This window comes from Rhamphochromis sp. 'chilingali', assembly GCF_963969265.1.
Source record: "Rhamphochromis sp. 'chilingali' genome assembly, chromosome: 4".
Taxonomy (NCBI): Eukaryota; Metazoa; Chordata; class Actinopteri; order Cichliformes; family Cichlidae; genus Rhamphochromis; species Rhamphochromis sp. 'chilingali'.
The window spans coordinates 37,539,482-37,563,086 of record NC_137948.1 but is presented as its reverse complement, the minus strand read 5'-3'; the positions used below and the strand labels follow the sequence as shown (position 1 = coordinate 37,563,086).

Here is a 23,605-nt window from a genome sequence, read left to right as displayed (position 1 = left end):
AACTGACTTCATTAGCAGCTTTGGGAAAATAAATTATTGAATGTTTCACTACCCAATGGCAGCACATCTTCTGCTGTGTCTGGGAAACTATTTATTCATTTCAGTTTCATTTAAAGACCACACTAAGAAGTAAAACACAGCAGAAAAACAGTAAATAATCATGGATGTTGACCTCTGGTAGAGCAAGTTGTGATGTCATAAACTGTAGGTTTTACATCTGCATCTTGTTACTGTCGCTGTTACCATGCCCAGACTAGCATTTAGTTCAAAACGACCACTTTTACAGATGCACTCTCTCACATTACCTAGCACAATTGTTTGCTGAGTCTCTCACAAAACCCAGTACTCACATCATATTACTAATAAGTATTTACTTGATGGAGCATATTTCTGTTAGTTCACTACCTAAGACTCCAAGCTTCTGCTTTTATTTCTTATTTCTAGCCAAATGTAACCTCTTGAGCTGAGTGCAGATTTCTGTCTGCAGTTCCTCTCATGACCACTTGAGGCTCCCCAGTGACACCCATTATTAACTTAAAGTTTACATCCTGGTACAAAAAAAAAAGGTTTTAGTCTCTAAAGCTAGTTTCCAATCTCATTTTATGAGTAAAAGATGAGGTTTTTATTTGTATGATGTGAATATGATAAACATGGGACCTGGATATACAGTAGTGGTCACACTGAATGAGGTCACATGTTTTTAAAGTAACCACCTTTTCAGATGGTGATGCATTTTGGACAAAAGTAAATCGCAGCAAATAAAGACACAACGCCGCTGTAAGGTCAGTCCTGTTTGTTACAAACCTTTTATTAAGATATTCAGATTTCTTCCTCATTTTTAATCAGTCTGGTTTCTTTTTCTCTTTACAGTAGTTAATGTGCAATTATCTTTATTACTGGGTCACAGTTAGGAATTCACAAAGTTATTGGCACTTGGAACACATGAGGGAAACACTGGCATGTACAAGGAGAGCAGGGTGGGGGGTGGGGGCTGATTCGAGGGAGCATCTGGGCAATCATCTGTATGGAGTTCAGGGGGAAGAGGGGGCAGGGCTTGGGTAAAGGTCTGTGGGGAGAGGTGTGTGTGTGGTGGGGTGAGGTTGGGTATTTTTCTTTGACATCAGTAGATGCTACTGCATTGTTTTTGTTATTTTTATATATTTATATATATTTTTTAAACTTCCAAAAGCTGTCATTTCACTTTTCCTTTTTTTTCTGGGCTATGAAGAATAATAAAGAATAATACCTCATGCTGCGAGTGCACATCTAACAATCAAACTTTGATAGTGCTTCTATGTCATAATGTACAGTTTATATATTTATATATTTATAGTGGAAGAAAAAAAAGGAGAAAAGAAAGATCTGCAGACTGTTTTCACCCAACAACACCAGAGACAAGAAATAAAACTTAAAAACAAAAAAAAGTCATTCACGGTTGCTATGATCATATGTAAGCCCCGCCCCCGTTTCTGAAGCATGATTCTGAGGTAAGACTGTGTTGACATGGACTCCCAGCTTGTGTCCCGTTTCTGTAAAAACCCTGCACTGTATGCATTCAAATGGCCCGAGAGCGCTCTGCTGAGGCTCCTGGGTTTGTTCCTGAAAAACAAAAAAAGTATGTACCTGCTTTGTAACGGCAGCCACAGCAGTTCAGAAGCTGCTCGCAGCACTGAGATATCTGTGGGGATTAAGGTCTGCTATGGCTGAGAGCTCCCGAGGTAAACTGGTACTTTTTCTTTTTTTTTCTTTTTTTTTTGAAAAACTGCATCAGCGACACGAAGACGCACACACGCACACGTGTCCTGCAGCACCTCCAGAGAGTGTGCGGGTGCGAGCTTCGGCATCTCAGAGGTTTGCCTGTTTTGTATTCATGTATACATATACAGTATATATATAGATATTTATGCATCTGTGAGCATGTGTGTTGTCTCTGGTGTGTGGGGATTTGGGGAAAGAGAAGAGTAAATGTTTCTGATAGACGACTACAGACCAGCAGACAGCAGGAAAAAGACTCGCGCAGCTCAAGGACCGTATCGGAGGTCGGGAGAAGGGGTGAGAGAGGTCAGGTCCGCTACGCCGAGGAAGAAGTGGAGGAAAGCTGGCTGAGCAGAGGGATGGAAGGCGAGACACAAACCAAGAGGCTTCACTTCAGGATTACAATCTTGTATAGTCTTGCGTCCACTTCCTGTTCACTATTCTCAAGTTTAGCCCGTTTTTAACCACACAACAAAAGTGTCGACAGTCTCAGCAGGGCCCCTACACAGGAAAAATCCACCCTCGATTTCTACAACTTCGACTTGTCAAGTGTTCAGACATCCTCTGTCTTTTGGGGGTGTTTTGGCCTTTTGTCCATCAGTTTTTGTTTTCCTTTCTGGAATTTGTTATGGCTTTGTACTTTGGTTTTGTGAGTCTATAATCCATACAGTTTAAAAAGAAAACTTTGCTCTTCAGCATTAAACCTGCACTAGTGCAAATTTGTTCAAATAGTGACAAACCATCAGAGAATTATCTCCCTGCTGGGAAGTAACTTATTTAATACTCTACTTTTAAACTATTTAGCTTCTATTTTGTATTCTTGCACCACAAAACACTTCTTCACATTTACACTAACAGGTGCACTCAAAACTGAAAATGAGTAGAGACACCAAACATTTGGTAGCCAAGCGGAGGATATGTTGTTAGCACAGATAATGATGCTACGGCTAGCTAGCTAGCTAGCTAGCTTTTTCCCCATGAGCATTAACATTTAACGTTAACATCGCATGTGCAATGTTAATGCCCTGTTTGGTATTTATGTGTTAAATAGTCCTGACTGTAAAAGAATTTGGTTGTTAGCATCATTAGTGCAGATACTGACAATTGTGCTAGCTAGCTAAACAGTACTTTTTTTACTTTAATGCATTAATGACTGTTAAATTGTTACAGTGACTGTAAAATAATATCATTTTTCAGCATTTCAACTATTTTTAAATATCTTTTTAAAAATATTCGACATATCATGGCAGGTGCAGTGAAACACTGGAATCATCATTTTTGCTCACAGCCCAGACACAGGCTTCGTTTAGCAGTTATAAAGCCAAAATTTTCAAACAGTAGACCAAAACCAAAGCTAAGAAAGTTGGCACAAGGGAGGATTTTTCCTTTCGTATTTTGACCGCACATTAAAAATTTGTTGAACAAAAAGTGAATACAAGTGTCAAAAAGATAATACAGTGTCCATGCATCAGATAAACTGGATGGAATTTTTAGCCCAAAAAGACACTCGAGTACATCTGAAAAAAATCACTTTCTTAAAAAGTTCTTAATAATTTGAATACATATAATTGGTTTTACTTTCAAGCTCAAAACTCTCGATTGACCCTGAACCAGTAAACCATCAAATTCTTATTGTACGATCGTTCCTCTATTGGTGATTTCTTTTGTTCATTTCCACTTCCATATACGTGTAGGAACCCTGTTTGAATCAGCAAGACCAGACTTCACCCTTTGTTGGTAACCCTCACCCAACTCCCACCCACCCACCTACCTACCCGCCTGCGTTCAATTGCAATCCATTCCCACATGGGTGAAGGATGATCATCATTTTTACACTTTACAAGAGAAAATAAACATACAAAATAAAAAGGGAAGTACAAAAATGTAAAAACAATTCAAATAAGCCCCCCCAACCCACCCCAAAAAACAAAAAACAAAACAAAACTCACATTACATCTACAATTGTCAACCTTACATCAACAAACGTCCCTCTTCTGATGCCGACATCCAAACCACAGACAGGAAGTGACACGGTGAGTGTGCTCGGAAAGGTGCAGAGGGCTTTGGCTCTACTTAACAATTGAGCTCTTGCCCAAAGGTGCTTTTCTTTTCTATTTTTAAGGGGAAAAAAGATGACTCCACTTTCTCCATGTCACTTTTGTTCCTCGCTGTGGATCGGACGCCGAGACAGAGATCAGGAATGAAAAACATGTGGAGTGACTCGTGGATGGAGGATGGAAGCAGGAAAACGGCTGCAGTGCTCTTTTCTTTTGGAAGTCATGTCGGCAACATTTCAATCTGCTGACAGCTTTTATTTGGCATCGCAGACATTTTGGCAGGTTTGAATTGGATTTGTAAAATGAGCAGCAGTAGCCTCCAGCAGGCCTGCTGTTAAGGTGCTCGGATAAAAACAGTGATCGAGACTCTTTGATTACAATCATAGCTTTTGTGGGATCACTGTTTCTTGGGATCCTGCCACCTGGTGGTTTTGGCACTTACTGCAGCTTCTGAGCCCCCCCACCCTCACCAATTCTCTGAAGCTGCAGTAGCTGTAATTAGCCCCCAGGTGACGTTTTAAAGAGGAAAAAAAACATTCAAGCAACAATAGCTTATTCTTTGTGGAAAAGCTGGTCAAGTAAACTTACTTTGGGTCGATTTGTGGTGTAAGTTTATGCAGGCTTGGCAAAGACTCTGATCTGAATTATGCAAAGACAACAGCGAATAAGCTTTCATCCATGAAAGGACAGTTTTTTTAAACAGACATTCAGACGCATTGCCTTAAAATGATGTGAGCCCGCCACAGTTTTGTTTGCCTCAGCTCTCCATCCATTTTTCAGTCCGTCCTGATCATGTCCCGACAACGGCTGCAGTACAGTAAAAAACAAACATCTGGTCCAGCATTACACCGCCTCTCCAACCCTCCCCGCCCACAGCACCTCAATCATACAACAATCGCAATGCAAAAATATGTGGTTCTCTTTCTCTATTTTACAGCTAACCAGCTTTGACTCTTTTTTAACACAACTTGGCAACTCTACATACAGGTGTTAATGTCTTATTAGTAGCATCTCCTTTAAAAATAACTTTCAAAAACTACAGTACGCTTGCTCGAATGTAAAAAACAACAACAACAAAAAAACAAACAAACACGATGAAAAAAAAACTGTAAAACTCAAACAACCAAGCTTTTAGCACTTTGCTCTGGCCCCGCTCAACCTCGAGTTAGAAAACTGTGCTCAGGCATAGCTGCCCTACAAAGGGGCAAAAACTACAACCGACTTTAAAAGGTCAAAGGTGACAGATGATCTTTAAATCTTATATGCTAAAGAAAAACGACAATAATAAAAAAAAAGATATTCTGTGATATACAGCCTATCATACTAGGACGTCCGAGGCTTACTGTTCAGGTTCATACAGTTTTTTTCTCTTTGCACGTCTAAGAGTGTTTAAAACTTCTGTCTCGTCTCTCCGTAGCACTCGGCTACTTGGTTGTAACATTCCCTCCAAAACGAAGAGTAAATAAAACAGATATGAATAAAAATATCCCTTAGCTCTGCTCGCTGGAAGTACGCCAACTTTACAGGAACTGTGAAGTTCTGGACCGATACCCAATAACCCATTCAGATATTTTTTTTCCAACTGTTAATGTTTTTTTTTTATTATTTCAATCTTTGTGCCAAAAATCATTATAAAACATAACTGCCCTCTTTTAGAGCCTTTCAGCTCTTCAGTGTCTTTTTGAACATCTTATCAATGGAAATTAATCGGACAACAAATAAACATTGATCACTGATATCTGCACCTGCTGTTACCAGTCAACAGGGTTGATATCAACCATTATTTGTATATTTTAGAGCATCCATATGAATCTATCTTGAGAATCCTGGTTCTGAAAGCCAACTCGAGCCTCTGTGCACCCAGCTGACTTCCCAAACCTCCAGATGACCAGGTCAAGCACCATCAGACAGCAGAAACTCCATCAAAAAGCTTCCCTCTAATCACGACTCCTGCACTTTGTTCTCCTGCCTGCCTCTGTGGAAAATTTAAGACATGCAGACTGTTGTGTTAAAACAACGCTGTAGGCTAACGGCTGCCTCAGTAGCTGCTTTTGGACCAAACCAGACCTACCAGTCTTTGATCTGGTTGCATTTGCACCAGTAATACAAACTCTGAAGTGATGTATTTCCCAGGCCAGTGCTTGGTAATTTCCAATCACCTCCTGTTGTGGTCTTTTCATTTCCTGTAATCCCACTCTATCTAGTTTATCACTAGGCAGCAAGTTGAAGGGAAATGCTAGCAGGGACTATGTATTCACATCATGTTCTTTGTTTCAGAGAGGTTCGAGACAGCCTGGACTTCACTGTCAGTTCACTTCTCTGCGTTTTGGTCCATTTTTAAGGCTAATATAAGGAGCTGTTCTTTACATGCCTAACCTTTTACCACCATTTACTTTTGCTGGCCCTGCATTTGCATGTTCAGCTGCTCAAAATACACTTACATCCTGACTAATCACATTACATTTCCCTCACTGAAAGTTCCTCGAATGTTGCAGAAGAACTTAATTCCCAGGAGGACATAAAGAAAAAAGACCTTAAAAATGGAGCTCTATGAGCGACGAAGGACCTGCAATTTGTGTAAAAAGTGGGGTACATCATCCGTTGTTCCCAAAACTAAGGTACAAAAGCAACTAGTATCTCCCAACCTATGACCCTGTGTAGGATGTTCTTATATGAAAAGGATACAAAACCTCTCTCTGCTACATAATTACACATATTATTGCTTTTTTCCAAATTCTGAATAATTCAAGGACTACGTCTAGAGTTCTCCTTTTTGATGCCACTTCTGGGACAGTCTTGATGTTTCTACAAACAATTTGGAATATATATATATTTTTTTATCCAATTTGTGTCAGGAAAACAAAGAACTCTTCATTACAAGCTTTCAGCTTGCTATCTCATCTTTTAACATTTAGCCAGTGCAAGATTGATGGAACGACAGATAAAGATTGGCCGGTGCCATCGGGAAATGTCATCTTATTTGTGGATGGGCCAATGGCGGTCAGCAAGGCAAATATTGATACAGTGGTGCATCCAGAGCCCTTTAAACTGCCTTGTTCAAACAGTCCAAATATCCAATGATATTCAATTGAGCATCACCGAGGAAAGGACGAAAACAAGCAAATATTTACATTTGGAAGCAGAACAGAAGTGGGAACCAGTGATTCTGATGATTCAGCTGATAAACTAATTCATGCTATGGTGATCGATTGATCATGTCAGCTCTGGTTCTTGCACACAGTTTGCCATATAATGAAGATGGAGGTGATATTTTGCTTAAAGAGGTCACATGTAGAAAATAAAGTTGTGTTTCAGTGTACTGTGAAACACTGTAAACTCACACTGCCCCTTATTACGAAGCTCAAATGGTCTCACACTGTCACACCATCACACTGCAGTGCTTTAAAAGAATTCAGCCAAATCCGTTTCTGGACATTAAAGGTATTACTTAAATATTTAAAAAATTAGTGCAATTTTAACTTTGTGGGGTTAAAAAAAAAGGCGCTGAAAGGTCACGTCTTTATCTGGATCCCAGTCGGCGTCCACTAACTGGGTGCTCTTCTTATCAAGCCTTTTTAAGAGATTTAAGCAAATCTACCGTTTATTCATTCAAGCCCCAACCCCACCCTTCTGCAAAATGTCACGCTACATAAACAAACAAGCACCTAAGTATTTATCGTGGTGGCACAGGGCCACGGAGAGACAATCACCACATCCTCCTCCCTGTCATTAGTCTCCTCTCTCTTCCTCTCTCCTCTCACTCCTGTGTCTTTGTCTGGATTGAGGCTTTGCTCGTGTGACGGCAGAATGCCGCAATGCCTCGTCTGTCCTGGGAGATTCTTAACAAACATCTCCTCCTCAAGAAGAACAGCAGCACCGCCGCCGCCTCCCCCTCCTCCTCTTCCCCTTACTGCTCAAGTCTTAGATAATTATAATTATTTCTCACTTGGTCACTTGGTTCAACAGTCTGGTTGATATTCACCTCATGATTGGCTGCGTCTCTCATGTGGACACTCTGATTGGCTGGCCACAGCAGCCAAGGGAATATGGGGACAGATAGACCTTCCTCATCAATAGTGTGATTATTAAAAGGTGCGGTTAAAACAAAAGAAGACAGTCGGACCACGGCGTCCACGCGCGCACACATACACACACACACACACACACACAGCACTGACGTGCTCGGTCAAATGTACCTACGCCCAATTAGTTTCAGATTTGCATTCGAATAGCTCATATGTATGCACACACGCACGCATGCAGCAACATATTTGGCAGCCTGTTCTCTTGTTGTTATAGACAGCTCACCCACACACACACACACAAACACAGATTTACACACACAGACCCACACACAGAAGTGGATACAGATATACAGGAGGGGAGAGTTTGGCAGGGATTTGCATTCTGTGAAGAAAATGGAGTCGAGACAGAAATGAAGCAGTGGTCGATGGAAAATGATGGTTCACGTAATGAAGCAACAAGGGACCCACACTATTTAGCTGCTTCCTTTGTGTGTGTATGTGTGAGAGCGACCTAGGGCGGCAGCAAAGAAGAGAGAGAGAGAAATGTATACATAAAGAGGCGGCGAGACAGAAAGATGTAAACAAAGAGAATGGAAAACAGAGAGACAGGCGAGGACACGGAGAAAAGAGGGAGGGAAGAAGACGAGAGAAAAAACAATTGGGGAGATGAAGAGAGGGGTGGGGAGAGGAAGAGAGGGGGGTGGGAAGTGTCAGAGTCCTGGCTGCAGTTTTGCTGCTGTCCCATGCAGGAGTACAGGATGTTTAAAAGGCAGCAGCAACTGGACATCTGGGAGGAAATTTGTAGATTAAAAATCCCCTACTGCAAAAAAATCTGAGTGTTGGAGATTTGCGTTACTTATAAGGGATTTTTATGTTTTTAAAAAAATATCCAGGAAGAGTCGAGCTGTAGTCATGACATGCAGCGTGCCCGCAACACATCTGCACGTTTGATATCATACACATATACAGACTCTGTGCTGTGTATATGTCACTCTGCAGGTGTGTGTGTGTGTGTGTGTGTGTGTGTGTGTGTGTGTGTGTGTGTGTGTGTGTGTGTGAGAGACAGGGGGAAAAAGAAAGGTATGCCGCTCTCGGAGGCAGACAAAAACAAACAGCCACTCATCTCAACCTCTGTGCACATACCACCCACACACCCACACACACACACACACACACAGACCTTGCAGAGCTGAGCACCCAAACCACCCACACACAGTGACAGACATGCGCAGTCGCCCCATGAAGCCAGACACACACGTATGCAGCACATAGATCGAGACGCAGACCCAGCCTGGCATAGGCATGCGCATTACACACACACACACACACACACACACACACACACACACACACACACACACACACACACACACACACACACACACACACACAGTACCACTGTCAAAAGCTCTTTCTAGTGATGAGGCAGACATTAACATGCCATAAATGGAGATAGAGGGAAGCGAGAGGAGAGGAAAAAAACTGCATACATACATTAATATGCGCACACACACACACATTAAAAGCACACCCACACATTCTGTTCGCCCACAGATACACACACACACACGCACACACAAAGCCTTTACAAACAGCTCCCCAACCCACCCTGCAAGAAACCACACACACACACACACGTACATACACAGCCGTATGCATGCATGCATTCACACCAAATCATCCGAGCGTCCCAGCCACCACCCTCCCCCCCTCTTCATCCGTCCCTCTTCTCTATGGAGGCTTACACTGTCCTCTCCTTCCCTCTCCATCTCTCCCAGATTCTTTTTGATTCCCTCATTTAAGACAGTGCTCTTACACAAAACACTGCGAATGAGCCAACGCACAGAAAAAGAAAGCAAAACAAAAATAGTGCAAACTGTCCATCCCCCCCCTCCCTCTCCATCCTATATCTTTCTCTTTTTCTTTCCTTGTTCATGTCTCACACTTGTTCTGTCCCCAGGTATCGAACTTGGTAGAGTCTCTGTGGATCGTACCATGTGGTCCATCACAGAGGGTGGGGCAAGGCGCCTCCCCACTTCCTCCTCTTGGCCTTTAGGTGCTTGTCTCAAGACTAAGGGTTCTTTGACTAAAAGCATTTGATTTACATCTAAATATGTATATTAAAAAAACCAAACAAACACATAAACATCTTTCCTCATAAAACAGGTTTTAAAAAGCAGACAATTTTTTTTCATAACACTGATCTATAAAAACTGGTTTCGTTCAACGCGCCCCAGAGGTTGCTTTTTTTGGTTCCACACTAAGATCTTGTACAGGGTTGTTTCTGCGTTTCGCTTAAGAGACAGTCTGACTACAGACTCTTTGCTTTGCGTGTGCGAGCGTGTGTCTGTATGTGTGTGGGCGGTGGGTAGAGTCACAACAGCAATATGAAACTGTGACAATGATATTAAACAGTTCAAATAGCTCCACTTGCCCACTTCACTAGCATTAAGGTGCTTCAGGTTTCTTCTATCGCAAAAACACGGGCCACGTATGATTAGGAAAAAGAAATAAAACCTGTGTCCCGTTTGGGTTTTGCCGTGCTCAAAAAACAAAAAATCCACATTTTTGATGTGTTTGTCACAGTGGAAAATTGAAAGTAACGCACGCAGGAAGACAGGAATTAAGAAAGGGGGAATATTTAAAGTGACAAAAGATTTTAGCAAAGCCTGACTGACACTGGGATTTAGAGGAACAATGAAAACTGAGATCAAAGATGCATTAATCTGCTATTTAGGTTTGATTGTGGGCTGATCCATTTGGTTCCATTCTTAATTGCTCTGTGTGGAGGCATTTCGAGCCTGCTACTCTTAACTTTGACTAAATCTAATAAAAAGTTCTTCCGTCACTCTCATTAGGTTTGCTTTAACAATTCTTAGAAAGCTTTTATTAAACTTGGAGTAATGTAACAGGGTTATCTCCATTAACTCCATTAATATTATTTGACCTCACCTGTCTCTTGTCAGCACCAGTCGCAGCACTATTTCAGTCTTGATTCAGTCTCAAGACTGAAAGAGTAGCATCAGTGCACACCTGTGCTGTCTATTCAATTACAAGTTATAGCAGGATAAAGATTTTCACATATTTTTCTGGATGTGCAGGTATATACAGTCTCAGTCCTCTCCATTGCAGCACCAACTGTCATACTGCAGTTCACCTCACTGCCAACTTAGTGACTTTGCTGGAACATTTAGCGCCATTTACTGACCTTTTCCTCAAAAAAAAAAAAAAAAAAAAAAAAAAAAAAAAAAAAAACTCCTAGCAAAAAGCGCTACTTCACAGATCTTCACCACCTACAAGAACTCCCCTCAGAGTCAGATGCATCTCTCTCCTCCTGCTGCTTAGCGAAGCACCAACCAAAATCTGAGCTCTGCGTGATACAACAATGCATTTCACAAACTAGCACTGCGCTCTGAGACCGCTAAGAATATTGTAAACAATAAAGTGGAAGTCGCTCTTTCCATTTCTACATCGCTTCAAGGATGATTTTCTTTTTCAATAAAGAATAACATATATGGAAATACAGATTCATCTGTGATGCCAATATTGCCCAATCAATATGTATCAGTCAGGCTCTAGTTATTAGTTCATTGTTATTGATTGCCACTGCTTTGATTTGAACAGGCAAGATTAAAGGACTGAAATTAAAAGCTGGTTATAAAACACACTGAACATCCATTTCAGGCAGCACAGTGGCATTGATGATCAGAGTACCAGTGGGACTAAATCAAACGTTCCTCTGGACCTGCATTCAACTTCAAACTGAACAAGAGCAGAAAGCCCTTTCCAGGGTTTTCTTGATGACTGTATTCAGCTGCGTTGCCAAAGCTGAAGGCCAGTTTTTTTTAAAAGAAAAGATCTACTTCTGCACTCTTGTTCTTTTTTTTCTTGAAAGCTACCACTCACACACGCAAGTACCAAAAGCAACCATGACTGCAACGACTTTCAGGGTTGTTTCTATGCCAACATTTCTCTGACTTCTATCATTTAGCAGCTTTCCTTTTTTTGTCATTATAAGCACTTATAAAGCCAGGAATTTCACTTTCAAACAGACGCGCACAACTTTGAGCCACTTTTCTATCTGCTGCATTCTCCTCAAACACAAAATGTATCTGAAACGTATCGCTTCGATGCGATTCCCCTTTAATTCCCACGTCGCTCTGGTGTACTGTAGCCGATGCAGCTGACAGCCCCCAAATGCGTATTAGCGCATGTATGTGTGCTCACTGCAGTGATGGGTGAATGAATCGCCCAAGCGTGTGTGAAACGCTCTGTCTGGCCTCCCTCTCTCTCTCACACTCTCTGCGGCAGCACAAACTGTGCGGCCATTCAGACGCACACCTACATGCGCGCACGGAGCCGTGCTGCTCGCCATGTACCGCCGTCTGAATTAGCACCTTTGTCCGTGCCAGGCGAGCACATATCCAGGCGGGCAGAGCCTGAGGAAGCCCGTTCCGTTAATATTCTCGGAGAAATCAATTTAAACATGAGCTGACATGAAAAGAGCACCGCCGCTGTATCCTCTCTCTCACACACACACACACACACACACACACACACACACACACACACACACACACACACACACACACTCAATTTGTCACTAAGCTCACAGGCAGAAACTCGCTTTAAGACAATTCTCGACTTTCGTTCAGATTGTTTTTTAAAAAGGGGAGAGGGGGAGTTAAACAAACTTAGAGATTGGATTCTAGCTTTTTCTTATTTTTCTCTTTTTTGCCTTTTTTAAAATAAAGCCACACCGTTTTCTCAGTCCGATACATACAAAAACTTAGTTCGATTGTACTCATACCGCAGGAAATAACACAGTGCATTTATCACACGCAAACTCTTTTACAATCATCGGTAACAAATTTCCTCTCCTTCAGGAGTCTCGGCAAACATCACACACAAAGGTGACAAAAAAAACAGAAAAAGTAAACAAACTGATATTTTATTTTTTGTTTTTTTAGAGTTTAACGGCCAAAATGTGGGGAAGGTTTGGGAGGGGGGAAGGTTATTGATTAGGCTTTAAACTCGCTAACAAATCTGAACATATCACCAGCCAATCGAAAAGCTGCTGTCCAAGTCAGAGCATTTCTCTGAAGACCAGTAGGTCAGCTTCCCGGCATGGCCAGCTGGGGTTAAAGAGCAGGCTGAGGTCGAGGAGATCATAAACCATGCCAATATACATATTAATATTCATTTCAACCCCTGACCTCACCGAGCCCAAACACTCAGAGAAGCTTTCATCTGGCAGATGAAACAAAGCAAACCAAAACAACAAAACAAAAAGGGCTCGGCGCAACCTCACTCAGCTGCATCTCGAATGCTTCGCCACGCATACATTCAATATCAAAAACAACAGTGTTACCGAAGTTTGGAGAAGGAGCCTTCTCCAAACTGGATTACCCCTCCCCGCCCCCCTTCCCCTAGGGAATGTCTGTGATTATGGTAAGAAAAGGTTTTTAGTGACAGTACACACTCTTAAAAACATAAAAAAATAAAGGCTGAAATCAGGTTTCTAAAGGTTGCAGAAGGATGAGGAACTGGGGGGGAGCGAACCTCCTTCTGCTACCTTTCACCATCTCTCTCCACAAGAGCATTCAAGAACAAACTGCAGAGATTCATTCTGAGCTGTGGAGACAGACAGAAACGTGGACAAACAAAGGAAGGCAAGCAGAACAAACTGAAGAAACATATCCCCAAACATAAAGCGGGCTAGGGGAGGAGTGATTACTGTCAAGACCAGAGTGGCCATCGTTCTGTTCTCATCACCCCAGAGATATTCCACCCCTCCTTCCATCAATCTGTCCATTCTATCTATCTGTCCGTTCACTCACTCAAAACAAAGTGCTGCTATCTCCCCCCGCCCCCTGCAGGCCGTCTGCCGGCGTGGCTCCGCTTCCCGCTTCGCTGTTGTTGGCTGCTGCCGCTGCAGCCACGGCTTCCAGTGAGGCGGGGTCAAAGCCTTGCTCCGTCCCCAACGCGTCGGCCTCCATCTTCACGCTGTCGGCCAGGAACGCGGAGTAGGCGTCGCTGTCGGCCATCAGCAGTTTCAGTTTGGGGATCCAGCTCTTGCGGACGACGCGGCGGGCGTTGGTGCACATGTCGGCAGCGATGGCGTTCATTTCGCTCTCCTTGAAGCTCGGTGCGAAATTCTGGCAGTAGACTGGAGCGAGGCAAAGAGTATGTAAAGGGACAATAAGAGGAAATGATGGGAGAGAAAAACATATGGCAGAGAAACGCAGAAACGCATTAGAGCCTAAATTCTAAAGCTGCAGCTTTGCATACTGACATGCAATCACAGACTGTATATAAACATAGGCCAGTGTGATGTCATTGATTTGTAGACTTTAATTTTGAACAAAGGGGAACCTTTGGGTACATCATACTATTTATTCATCTCTGGCTCTCTTCCACAGCATGTTTTTTGTTCTCTCTTCCTTCTCTCACCCAAACTGGTCCCTGAGCCTGGTCCTGCTGGAGGTTTCTTTCTGTTAAAAGGGAGTTTTTCCTTCCCACTTTCACCAAAGTGCTTGTTCATAGGGGGTCATATGATTGTTGGGTTTTTCTCTGTATGTATTATTGTAGAGTCTACCTTACAATATAAAGCACCTTGAGGCGATTGTTGTTGTGATTTGGCGCTGCATAAATAAAATTGAATTGAATTGAACTGAACTTGAGGCTGGCTCCAAAAGCAAGTATCATAGACTCCCAAGCCCAATTTGTCTTCTGTAGCTAATGTACATTTTCATAACAACTGTTATAGTTTGCCCTCATATTTATTAGCGTTTAAAACTCTGGGTGTGCTTGCTTTATGTGACTAGTTGATGCTGGTAAAGGCGACTGTAGCTTCCAGCTCTCTGCTCGGCCTCAGAGCCACTAATTTGAGTCACTTAACTGGATGTCTAGACATGGAGTTTTGGTGTTGGTGTACTGTGAGGAAATTCTACTATAAATATCTGACAAGTCTCCTTGCTTTCTGTGCAGTCAATTCAGTGAATTGAGTGAAATTTTAGTGCGTTATTTGTAGGCTATTTAGCATTAATTAGCAGGTATCTGTACCTGGGCCATGTCAGTGACAATCCTTTGTGCTAGCGTTAGCTTTTAACTGAGCACATTACCCTCTTCTTTAAATGTGGTCACTTCTTGCTTCAAACTGAAACAGACAGCGGTGACCAAAAAAGCTAACATACCATTTCAAAATGGCACTTCACAGCACAAAAGGTTACAATGGGTTGTGTACATCTTTTATATACAGTCTATGATGCAGAAGCCTGAACTTTGACATTTTAGTCACCAGAAAGCAACATGGTCTGAGGTTTAAGGCAATTTCATTTTGGCTTCACTTTTCCAACCCGACGGGTACGTCCATCTTCCTTATACAGTCTATGCATGTAACTCTCAGTATACATACACTGTACGTCTTCTGTATGACTCACATTTGACAGCGTGCAGCACTCTGTTGTCCAGAGGTTTACGACTGGGATCATTGGTTGAGGAGCGGATGCCGGTTCCACAGCTGTTAGCCAGAGTGCTCCTGAGCAAGTTAAAACAAAACAAAAATACACATCAACACATAAAATACTTGAATGGACAATGCACATCTTTGTCTGCTGTCAACAAGCGCAAAAATGATCAACCATAAAATCTTTATTATATCAGTCTTACAAAAATAACCCCCCAAAATCAGACACTGACCTGTCGAAGAACGCCGCCAGAAGGCGTCTGAGCAGCACTTTGTGGCGGGTGCCGGCGCTGACGTGGCAGTTCATGAGCTGGGCGCGGGAGATGAACACAGAGGTGCCGCTCACCAGTTCCAGCTTCTCAGCCGGGTCTCCTTCCTCATACAGCTTTGGGTGGCAGCGGTTTCCGATCTGGCTGATGAGCTCGGCGGGCAGCGATGCTAGTTCCTGCCGGGACCGCCCCCCTCTGCCCCCCCGCCCGCCCCCTGAGTCTGGGGCTAAGTCTGGCAGAGCCTCCACCCGCTCCCCGACAACTGAGGAAGGGAAAGATCGAGTGTTACCTTTCTTTTTTTTTTGCAATGAGGGTTAGGGATCATTTAAAAATTTTATATAGTAGCAACAGCTTTTCAGCAGTGATACAAAACTTCTAAAGGGAATTACAAAGGGGGCCAGCTCTCAGATGTTAAAAAAACTGGATGCAGGCCGTTCAATCATACACGTTAGCCATAAACTTTTAACATCCAGTTCTAAATGTACTTCTGTTAATGGTCCTTCTTGTTTGAAACCACTGCATATTTACTGTAAGCACATGATGCTGCTCCTTCGAACTTTTCAGTCTCAAGTCTGATCCTAAAACATTCAATAAACAACAAACCTCGCTGTGCCCCAGTTTCCAATTCCTGCATGTAACAAAATACCGTTCGACCAACTTTATTCACCATCGTTCCATTCAAACCTCCATGTGATTGTCCTCAAACTAGTGATCAAGCAGACCATAAACAGCTCACAAACTTAAAGCAGGACCACAGCTTTCAGCGGTTTCAGTGTTTTGAACATTTCGCTCTCGCTAACATCCTCCACTATTGAGAAAGTTGGATAAACAAACTTTCCACCATTCGTACTCGTAAACACACTACAAGCGCTGCAGAGATCAGAGGAGGAAACTTTTAGACGGAGCTGCACAGTAACCCTGGAATGAACTCACCCGCTGATGCATTTATCCTGCTGTCAGCGCTTACCTGCTGCTCCGGCGTTCAGCATGCTGTACATGGTGTACATGTTGCAGATCTGTCTGTACTGCTCTTCAGTCTCATCTGCTATATCATCCTCCTCCTCATCGTCGTGGTAACTGATGGGCGAGTCGCTGGTGTACATGCTCAGGGTGCCCGGGCTCGTACCCTCTGGGGTCCCGCCGTTGTTGTTGTTATTGTTGTGGTTACTGTTGAGCACAGCTCCTCCCACTAAAGCGCTGCCTCCGCTGCCCACCAGAGAGGCGTTAGCGGCAGGTCCGCGGCCAGAAGCGTCCTGGGTTATTGTATTGGAAGAGGACGAGGAAGAGGAGGAGGAAGAATAGCGTGCGGCCTTCCTCAACCCGCCGCCCCCGCCCCCTCCTGACCCCCCTCCCCCATCACGGTTACCCCCCTCCCATAGCCGCTTGGCCACAGGGGTGCAGACCACAGAGTAGGGAGAGCCCTCCGGCTGAGGAAGAGAGAGAGGGAGAGAAACATGCTGGTTATAAACCAGCGCCTGACTGGAACACTCAATAAAACACAGTAATAAACAAATGTCATTTCATGGTTTCGTGGCTTAGAGTACAAATGGTACGTTTCCCATCTCAAGCAGCATCAAACAAATATCACTGGAGGTTCTGGCAGCACGTTTTTAATGCACCTATATTGAACAGAGGTGCCGGCCTCAGCTGAAACAGAGCACACATGCTCGTTATTAGAAATGATTTGACTGTAATGAAAGCGAGATGGGTTTGAGATAAAACATTCATTCAGCCACTCATTGTCAGTTCGTCAAATGCCTCCCACTGACCATCTCAGACAGGGGAAGATGTACTTCTTACAAGTACAAAATTCCAGGTCGCTATGGTCATAAGTTTATCAAAAAAGGATTTCAATAGATGATGGTGGGTTTTCTTTTTAGTACAATAGAATTCAGCTATGTAGAAATGATCTTCGGTGTCAAACTCAGGACCTTCTTTCTGTGAGGCAACATTGCTAACCACTGCGCCACCATGCTACCCTGCATCCCCGTTTGTAATTCAAAAAATCACACTGAGAAAATGACAATAAACACAAATCACAAATTCTGCATATATTATGAACTGAGTTGTTCTGGTACATGGTGTCATACCTGGGCAATGTCACACTGATGGTGGATGCTTTTTTCTCTATTCTAGCTTTAACATCTCAAGCCTTTATCAGTTTTCAAGAATATTATATGCTTCGTGTGTGAGAAACTGTGAATTCAATATCAGTCATCTAAAGGTCCCCAGATCTGCTGATAATGATTGGACATCCTAATATTTTAGGGATTCTCCATACTCATGAAGACATAATACCAGCACCGCACCCATCTCTTAAAGTATTTTTTAATGACAGCATAGATCTGAAATTTTGCATAAGAAGAAGAATCTTTTCCCAGGAATTTTTCAGGTCAAGTTAAGATTTTTTTGTTTTGTTTGTTGCTTTTTTAATTGAGATGAATTGAGATGGAAGGGCAAAAAGGCACAATTTCACACAGCCAATAATATGTAACTGAGCTATCGGGAGTATCAAATATATGACCCAAAGGCCAGAATCAGCCTTCCAGGGGGGGATCCAGTCCACTGAAGGCTTTGCAGAGAATGAGAGCATGAAAATGAAAGATGCGGTTACATTTTCTGCGTGTAGTTTTGGCAGCAGAATGACAAAATGCAAATCTCAGGATGTTCATTTGCTTTATATAAAGTTTATTATTTAAAATTCCATCCATCCATCCATCTTCATCCGCTTTATCCGAGGCCGGGTCGCGGGGGCAGCAGCCTAAGCAGAGAAGCCCAGACCTCCCTCTCCCTAGCCACCTCATCCAGCTTATCCGGGGGAATACCAAGGAGTTCCCAGGCCAGACGAGAGATATAATCTCTCCAGCGTGTCCTGGGTCTGCCCCGGGGCCTCCTCCCGGTGGGACATGCCCGGAACACCTCACCCAGGAGGCGCCCAGGGGGCATCCTTGTCAGATGCCCGAACCACCTCAACTGGCTCCTTTCGATGTGGAGCAGCAGCAGCTCTACTCTGAGCCCCTCCTGGATGGCTGAATTTCTCACCCTATCTCTAAGGAAGAGGCCAGCCACCCTTCGGAGGAAGCTCATTTCTGCCGCTTGTATCCGCGATCTCGTTCTTTCGGTCACTACACACAGCTCGTGGCCATAGGTGAGAGTAGGGCCGTAGATCGACCGGTAAATTGAGAGCTTCGCTTTTACACTCAGCTCTCTCTTCACCACGACATACCGGTGCAGCGTCCGCAGCACCAATCCGTCTTTCGATCTCCGGCTCCCTTCTCGCGAACAAGACCCCGAGATACTTGAACTCCTCCACTTGGGGCAGGAACTCATCCCCAACCCGGAGTGGGCACTCCACCCTTTTCCGGCTGAGAACCATGGCCTCAGATTTGGAGGTGCTGATCCTAATTCCTGCTGCTTCACACTCGGCTGTGAACCGTTCCAGTGCGAGCTGGAGGCCATCATCCGATGAAGCCAACAGAACCACATCATCTGTGGATGATGTGGTTCTGACGAGTTTCTGAGGCCACCGAAGTGAAAGCCCTCCACCACTTGGCTGCGCCTAGAAATCCTGTCCATAAAAATTATGAACAGAAATGGTGGCGGAGCCCATCATCCACCGGTAACGAGTCCGACTTATTGCCGGCAATGCAAACCAAGCTCTTGCAACGGTTGTATAGGGATCGAATGGCCCGTAGCAATGGGCCAGACACCCCATACTCCTGCAGCACCTCGCACAGGACACCCCGAGGGACACTTATTATTTAAAATTAAAATTAATTACATTAAATGTGTCAATAAATAATCAAAATGTACTTCTTTACACTAAAAGAAAAATAGGAATATTTGTCTCAAATATGAACTCCAATGATGTTAACACTCCTGATTTAACAATCACATAAATAAATCATAACACAAGCTGTAACAGAAACTGATTAATTGGGCCCAACTTTTATTAAAATAATTATATTTAATAACCAGCCCTCTTGCTATTTTTCTAAATCGTCTGAAAATATCTGATGATCTGTTTTCTTGGCACTATTTCAATATTCAATATTTCAGTCTCTGTTTGTTTGTTTTTTGTTGTCTTTTTAACTGTGAAAACAAATCAGTGGTGGAAAAAGTCTGACGTCTACAGGTTAACATTTCACTTACAGAAATGTTAAGTGAAAATAAGAAGTAACATGCAATATATCAGCTTTAACAAGATCGCACGTCTCACACACAACTAACGTTAAATCTGCCACTGATGGGGAAACACTACACCTGACAAATATGATGATGTTTGCTTATCTATACCAAAAGTATGTGATGATGATCACACTGCCCCTAAAGAGATATGCAGATTAGCAGCACTTGACATCACATGAAAACTATTTTTGGAACTCACAACAGATGCTTTCCTCCATTTTCAATGAAAAGAAATGAACATATCCAGTATATATACTTCGTTATTAGGGTAATCTGACTCTACCTGAAGCTGAAGTAACCGAATAAGGAGTCTGACCTTTAAAAAAATTCATGTTCCTTCCTCGGAAAGTTTTTGGACTCTTACTTCATTTCAAGATTATGATTCATCCGCCAAAAAAGAAAGAAAAGACAAAAGCATGTGGGGTTGTGTAGCAAGGCCCAGACCAAACCTACCTGCTGTGGCTGTGGAGCTGGCTGAGGTGTTGTGGCTGTATGTTCAGTCTTCACCTTGGACACGAGGGGAAGGGGTGTCAGGCAGGAGGCAGGCCTCCCTACAGTGGCAGCACCGATGCCAACTCCGCCCACTCCCACTGTTTGAGTGACGGGGCTCTGAGGCTCAGAGGATGGGGTCTCCTCGGTGTGGAGACCCTGGGAGTCACAGCTTGGAGAGGAGACCTGGTGTGGGGAAAGTTTCATGAATATGATCAAAACATATTATGCCATTAGAAGGGTAAATCTACTGTAAACATACTGTATGTCTGATATCTACTCAAATCTGACGGTAGCACTGAAGACAGGTAAAAAGAGACAGCACTATTAAATATATACATATATTAAATATTTACTGAGGGAAACTTGGTTGTTTGATGGAGCTGGGCTTAACATTTCTCAAATAAGGTATCAAAAATGTGTCCAGCACTCTGTTTTAAATCTCAGGCAACACATGGCAGCAGTGGTGTAATAATTTAGTAATAAAGAACGTAAATGATGACATTAGGAAGCATCCTGAGCTTGAACAAATGAAGCCAACACTTGTATTACAAAACCTGCAGTTCCTCTAGTGGACAACAGAGGCTCGCTCCAAAATTGAGTTGATCCTCTGTCCGAACATACCCAAATATTAAATTTCCGAAAACAATCCTTAAAAGGGTGATTCAACAAACAGAGCTGGAGTCTTTGCATCATTGTTTTTATGAGGCGGGGGGGGGGGGGGGGGGGGGGGGGGATCACTGATCTATTCTTTTTCTTTAAGGCTTAAAATTAGGGGTGTAGCTTATGTTATCAGAATATTTTGTCATTTTATTAGAAGTAACTAATAAAAAGTCTGTCCAAGAAGTTTGCACTTGGCCTCAGTTAAGAAGAAACTTCTGTTTTATTTGTATGTTACTTAGCACTAGCTAGCTAATCTTCTATACACAATCTATGGAAATGACCAAAGTAATTCACACCTGAAGTTCATGTATAATGGTACAAAGAAGCCAGAAACAAATGACCATACAAGCCATCAATGAGCCAGTGGAATGCTCCAGTAGTAGTTTAACAATAAAATAGTAATATCTGAAAAATATGTGCTGATTAAAAGGTTAATATGTTCATGTTATTGTGGTTACAATCTAAAGTAGTATAATCAAATTAAGCGAAAAGTCCTGGAGTTCAAAATTGACAGTCTCCATATTATAATGCTGAAAAGAATTCTCCTTAATGAAACATTCACACACACAAAACATATAAGGCAACTTTAAATCTAGTAATCATGAATCAAACATGGACATCCTGGCTATTTAACATCACAACACTACTGGGAACTAAAAGATCGTTCATTTTTAGCACTATTTGGTCATTGTATTAACAATTCTATCAACAATTTCTGCCAAAATAGCTGATGGAGTAAGAAAACTACAAATAATGAACATTTTAGGAACAGTAAACTGTGATTGCACGATATGACTTTTCTAGTATCAAATCTTGTTGTATTGATCGTTTTTCTACTGGTCTACTAGCACATACAGTGGGGCAAAAAAGTATTTAGTCAGCCACCGATTGTGCAAGTTCCCCCACCTAAAATGATGACAGAGGTCAGTAATTTGCACCAGAGGTACACTTCAACTGTGAGAGACAGAATGTGAAAAAAAAATCCATGAATCCACATGGTAGGATTTGTAAAGAATTTATTCGTAAATCAGGGTGGAAAATAAGTATTTGGTCAATAACAAAAATACAACTCAATACTTTGTAACATAACCTTTGTTGGCAATAACAGAGGTCAAACGTTTACTATAGGTCTTTACCAGGTTTGCACACACAGTAGCTGGTATTTTGGCCCATTCCTCCATGCAGATCTTCTCGAGAGCAGTGATGTTTTGGGGCTGTCGCCGAGCAACACGGACTTTCAACTCCCGCCACAGATTTTCTATGGGGTTGAGGTCTGGAGACTGGCTAGGCCACTCCAGGACTTTCAAATGCTTCTTACGGAGCCACTCCTTTGTTGCCCGGGCGGTGTGTTTTGGATCATTGTCATGTTGGAAGACCCAGCCTCGTTTCATCTTCAAAGTTCTCACTGATGGAAGGAGGTTTTGGCTCAAAATCTCACGATACATGGCCCCATTCATTCTGTCCTTAACACGGATCAGTCGTCCTGTCCCCTTGGCAGAAAAACAGCCCCATAGCATGATGTTTCCACCCCCATGCTTCACAGTAGGTATGGTGTTCTTGGGATGCAACTCAGTATTCTTCTTCCTCCAAACACGACGAGTTGAGTTTATACCAAAAAGTTCTACTTTGGTTTCATCTGACCACATGACATTCTCCCAATCCTCTGCTGTATCATCCATGTGCTCTCTGGCAAACTTCATACGGGCCTGGACATGCACTGGCTTCAGCAGCGGAACACGTCTGGCACTGCGGGATTTGATTCCCTGCCGTTGTAGTGTGTTACTGATGGTGACCTTTGTTACTTTGGTCCCAGCTCTCTGCAGGTCATTCACCAGGTCCCCCCGTGTGGTTCTGGGATCTTTGCTCACCGTTCTCATGATCATTTTGACCCCACGGGATGAGATCTTGCGTGGAGCCCCAGATTGAGGGAGATTATCAGTGGTCTTGTATGTCTTCCATTTTCTGATGATTGCTCCCACAGTTGATTTTTTCACACCAAGCTGCTTGCCTATTGTAGATTCACTCTTCCCAGTCTGGTGCAGGGCTACAATACTTTTCCTGGTGTCCTTCGAAAGCTCTTTGGTCTTGGCCATCGCGGAGTTTGGAGTCTGACTGTTTGAGGCTGTGGACAGGTGTCTTTTATACAGATGATGAGTTCAAACAGGTGCCATTCATACAGGTAACGAGTGGGGGACAGAAAAGCTTCTTACAGAAGACGTTACAGGTCTGTGAGAGCCAGAGATTTTCCATGTTTGAGGTGACCAAATACTTATTTTCCACCCTAATTTACGAATAAATTCTTTACAAATCCTACCATGTGAATTCATGGATTTTTTTTCACATTCTGTCTCTCACAGTTGAAGTGTACCTCTGGTGCAAATTACTGACCTCTGTCATCATTTTAAGTGGGGGAACTTGCACAATCGGTGGCTGACTAAATACTTTTTTGCCCCACTGTAGCTGGCATTTTATCAACCCTGTGTCTAGAGGTGTTAAGTTGAACTTTCAAGGAAATCAGTCCCCCTCATTAATATGCTAATTTATGCAGCCAGGCACTCCAGATCTAATCAGATCATCTGCTACTATAGAGGGAACCTGTAGTGTCAGTACGACGTTTCAATTATTCTCGATTCACGAGAACGTGTCTACAAACAGAGACGCCCCCATCACAACATAATGCCACGCATAATG

At 42.9% G+C, this 23,605-nt stretch overlaps 1 protein-coding gene across 3 annotated transcripts in view; it reads right to left on the bottom strand.

The window, feature by feature from the left end:
• Positions 1 to 9,154: 9,154 nt before the first annotated feature.
• The window catches only part of nacc1b (nucleus accumbens associated 1, BEN and BTB (POZ) domain containing b), a 29,689-nt gene continuing 15,238 nt past the window's right edge, over positions 9,155 to 23,605 (bottom strand). For all 3 annotated transcript variants that reach the window (XM_080881242.1, XM_080881241.1, XM_080881240.1), the window contains 5 exons: positions 20,216 to 20,437; positions 16,542 to 17,001; positions 15,539 to 15,836; positions 15,280 to 15,377; positions 9,155 to 14,006 (listed from right to left, as the gene is read on the bottom strand). In XM_080881242.1, coding sequence (XP_080737368.1) covers positions 13,678 to 14,006; positions 15,280 to 15,377; positions 15,539 to 15,836; positions 16,542 to 17,001; positions 20,216 to 20,437 — 1,407 coding nt within the window. In that variant the 3' untranslated portion in view covers positions 9,155 to 13,677. The remainder of the gene's footprint in view (positions 14,007 to 15,279; positions 15,378 to 15,538; positions 15,837 to 16,541; positions 17,002 to 20,215; positions 20,438 to 23,605) is intronic.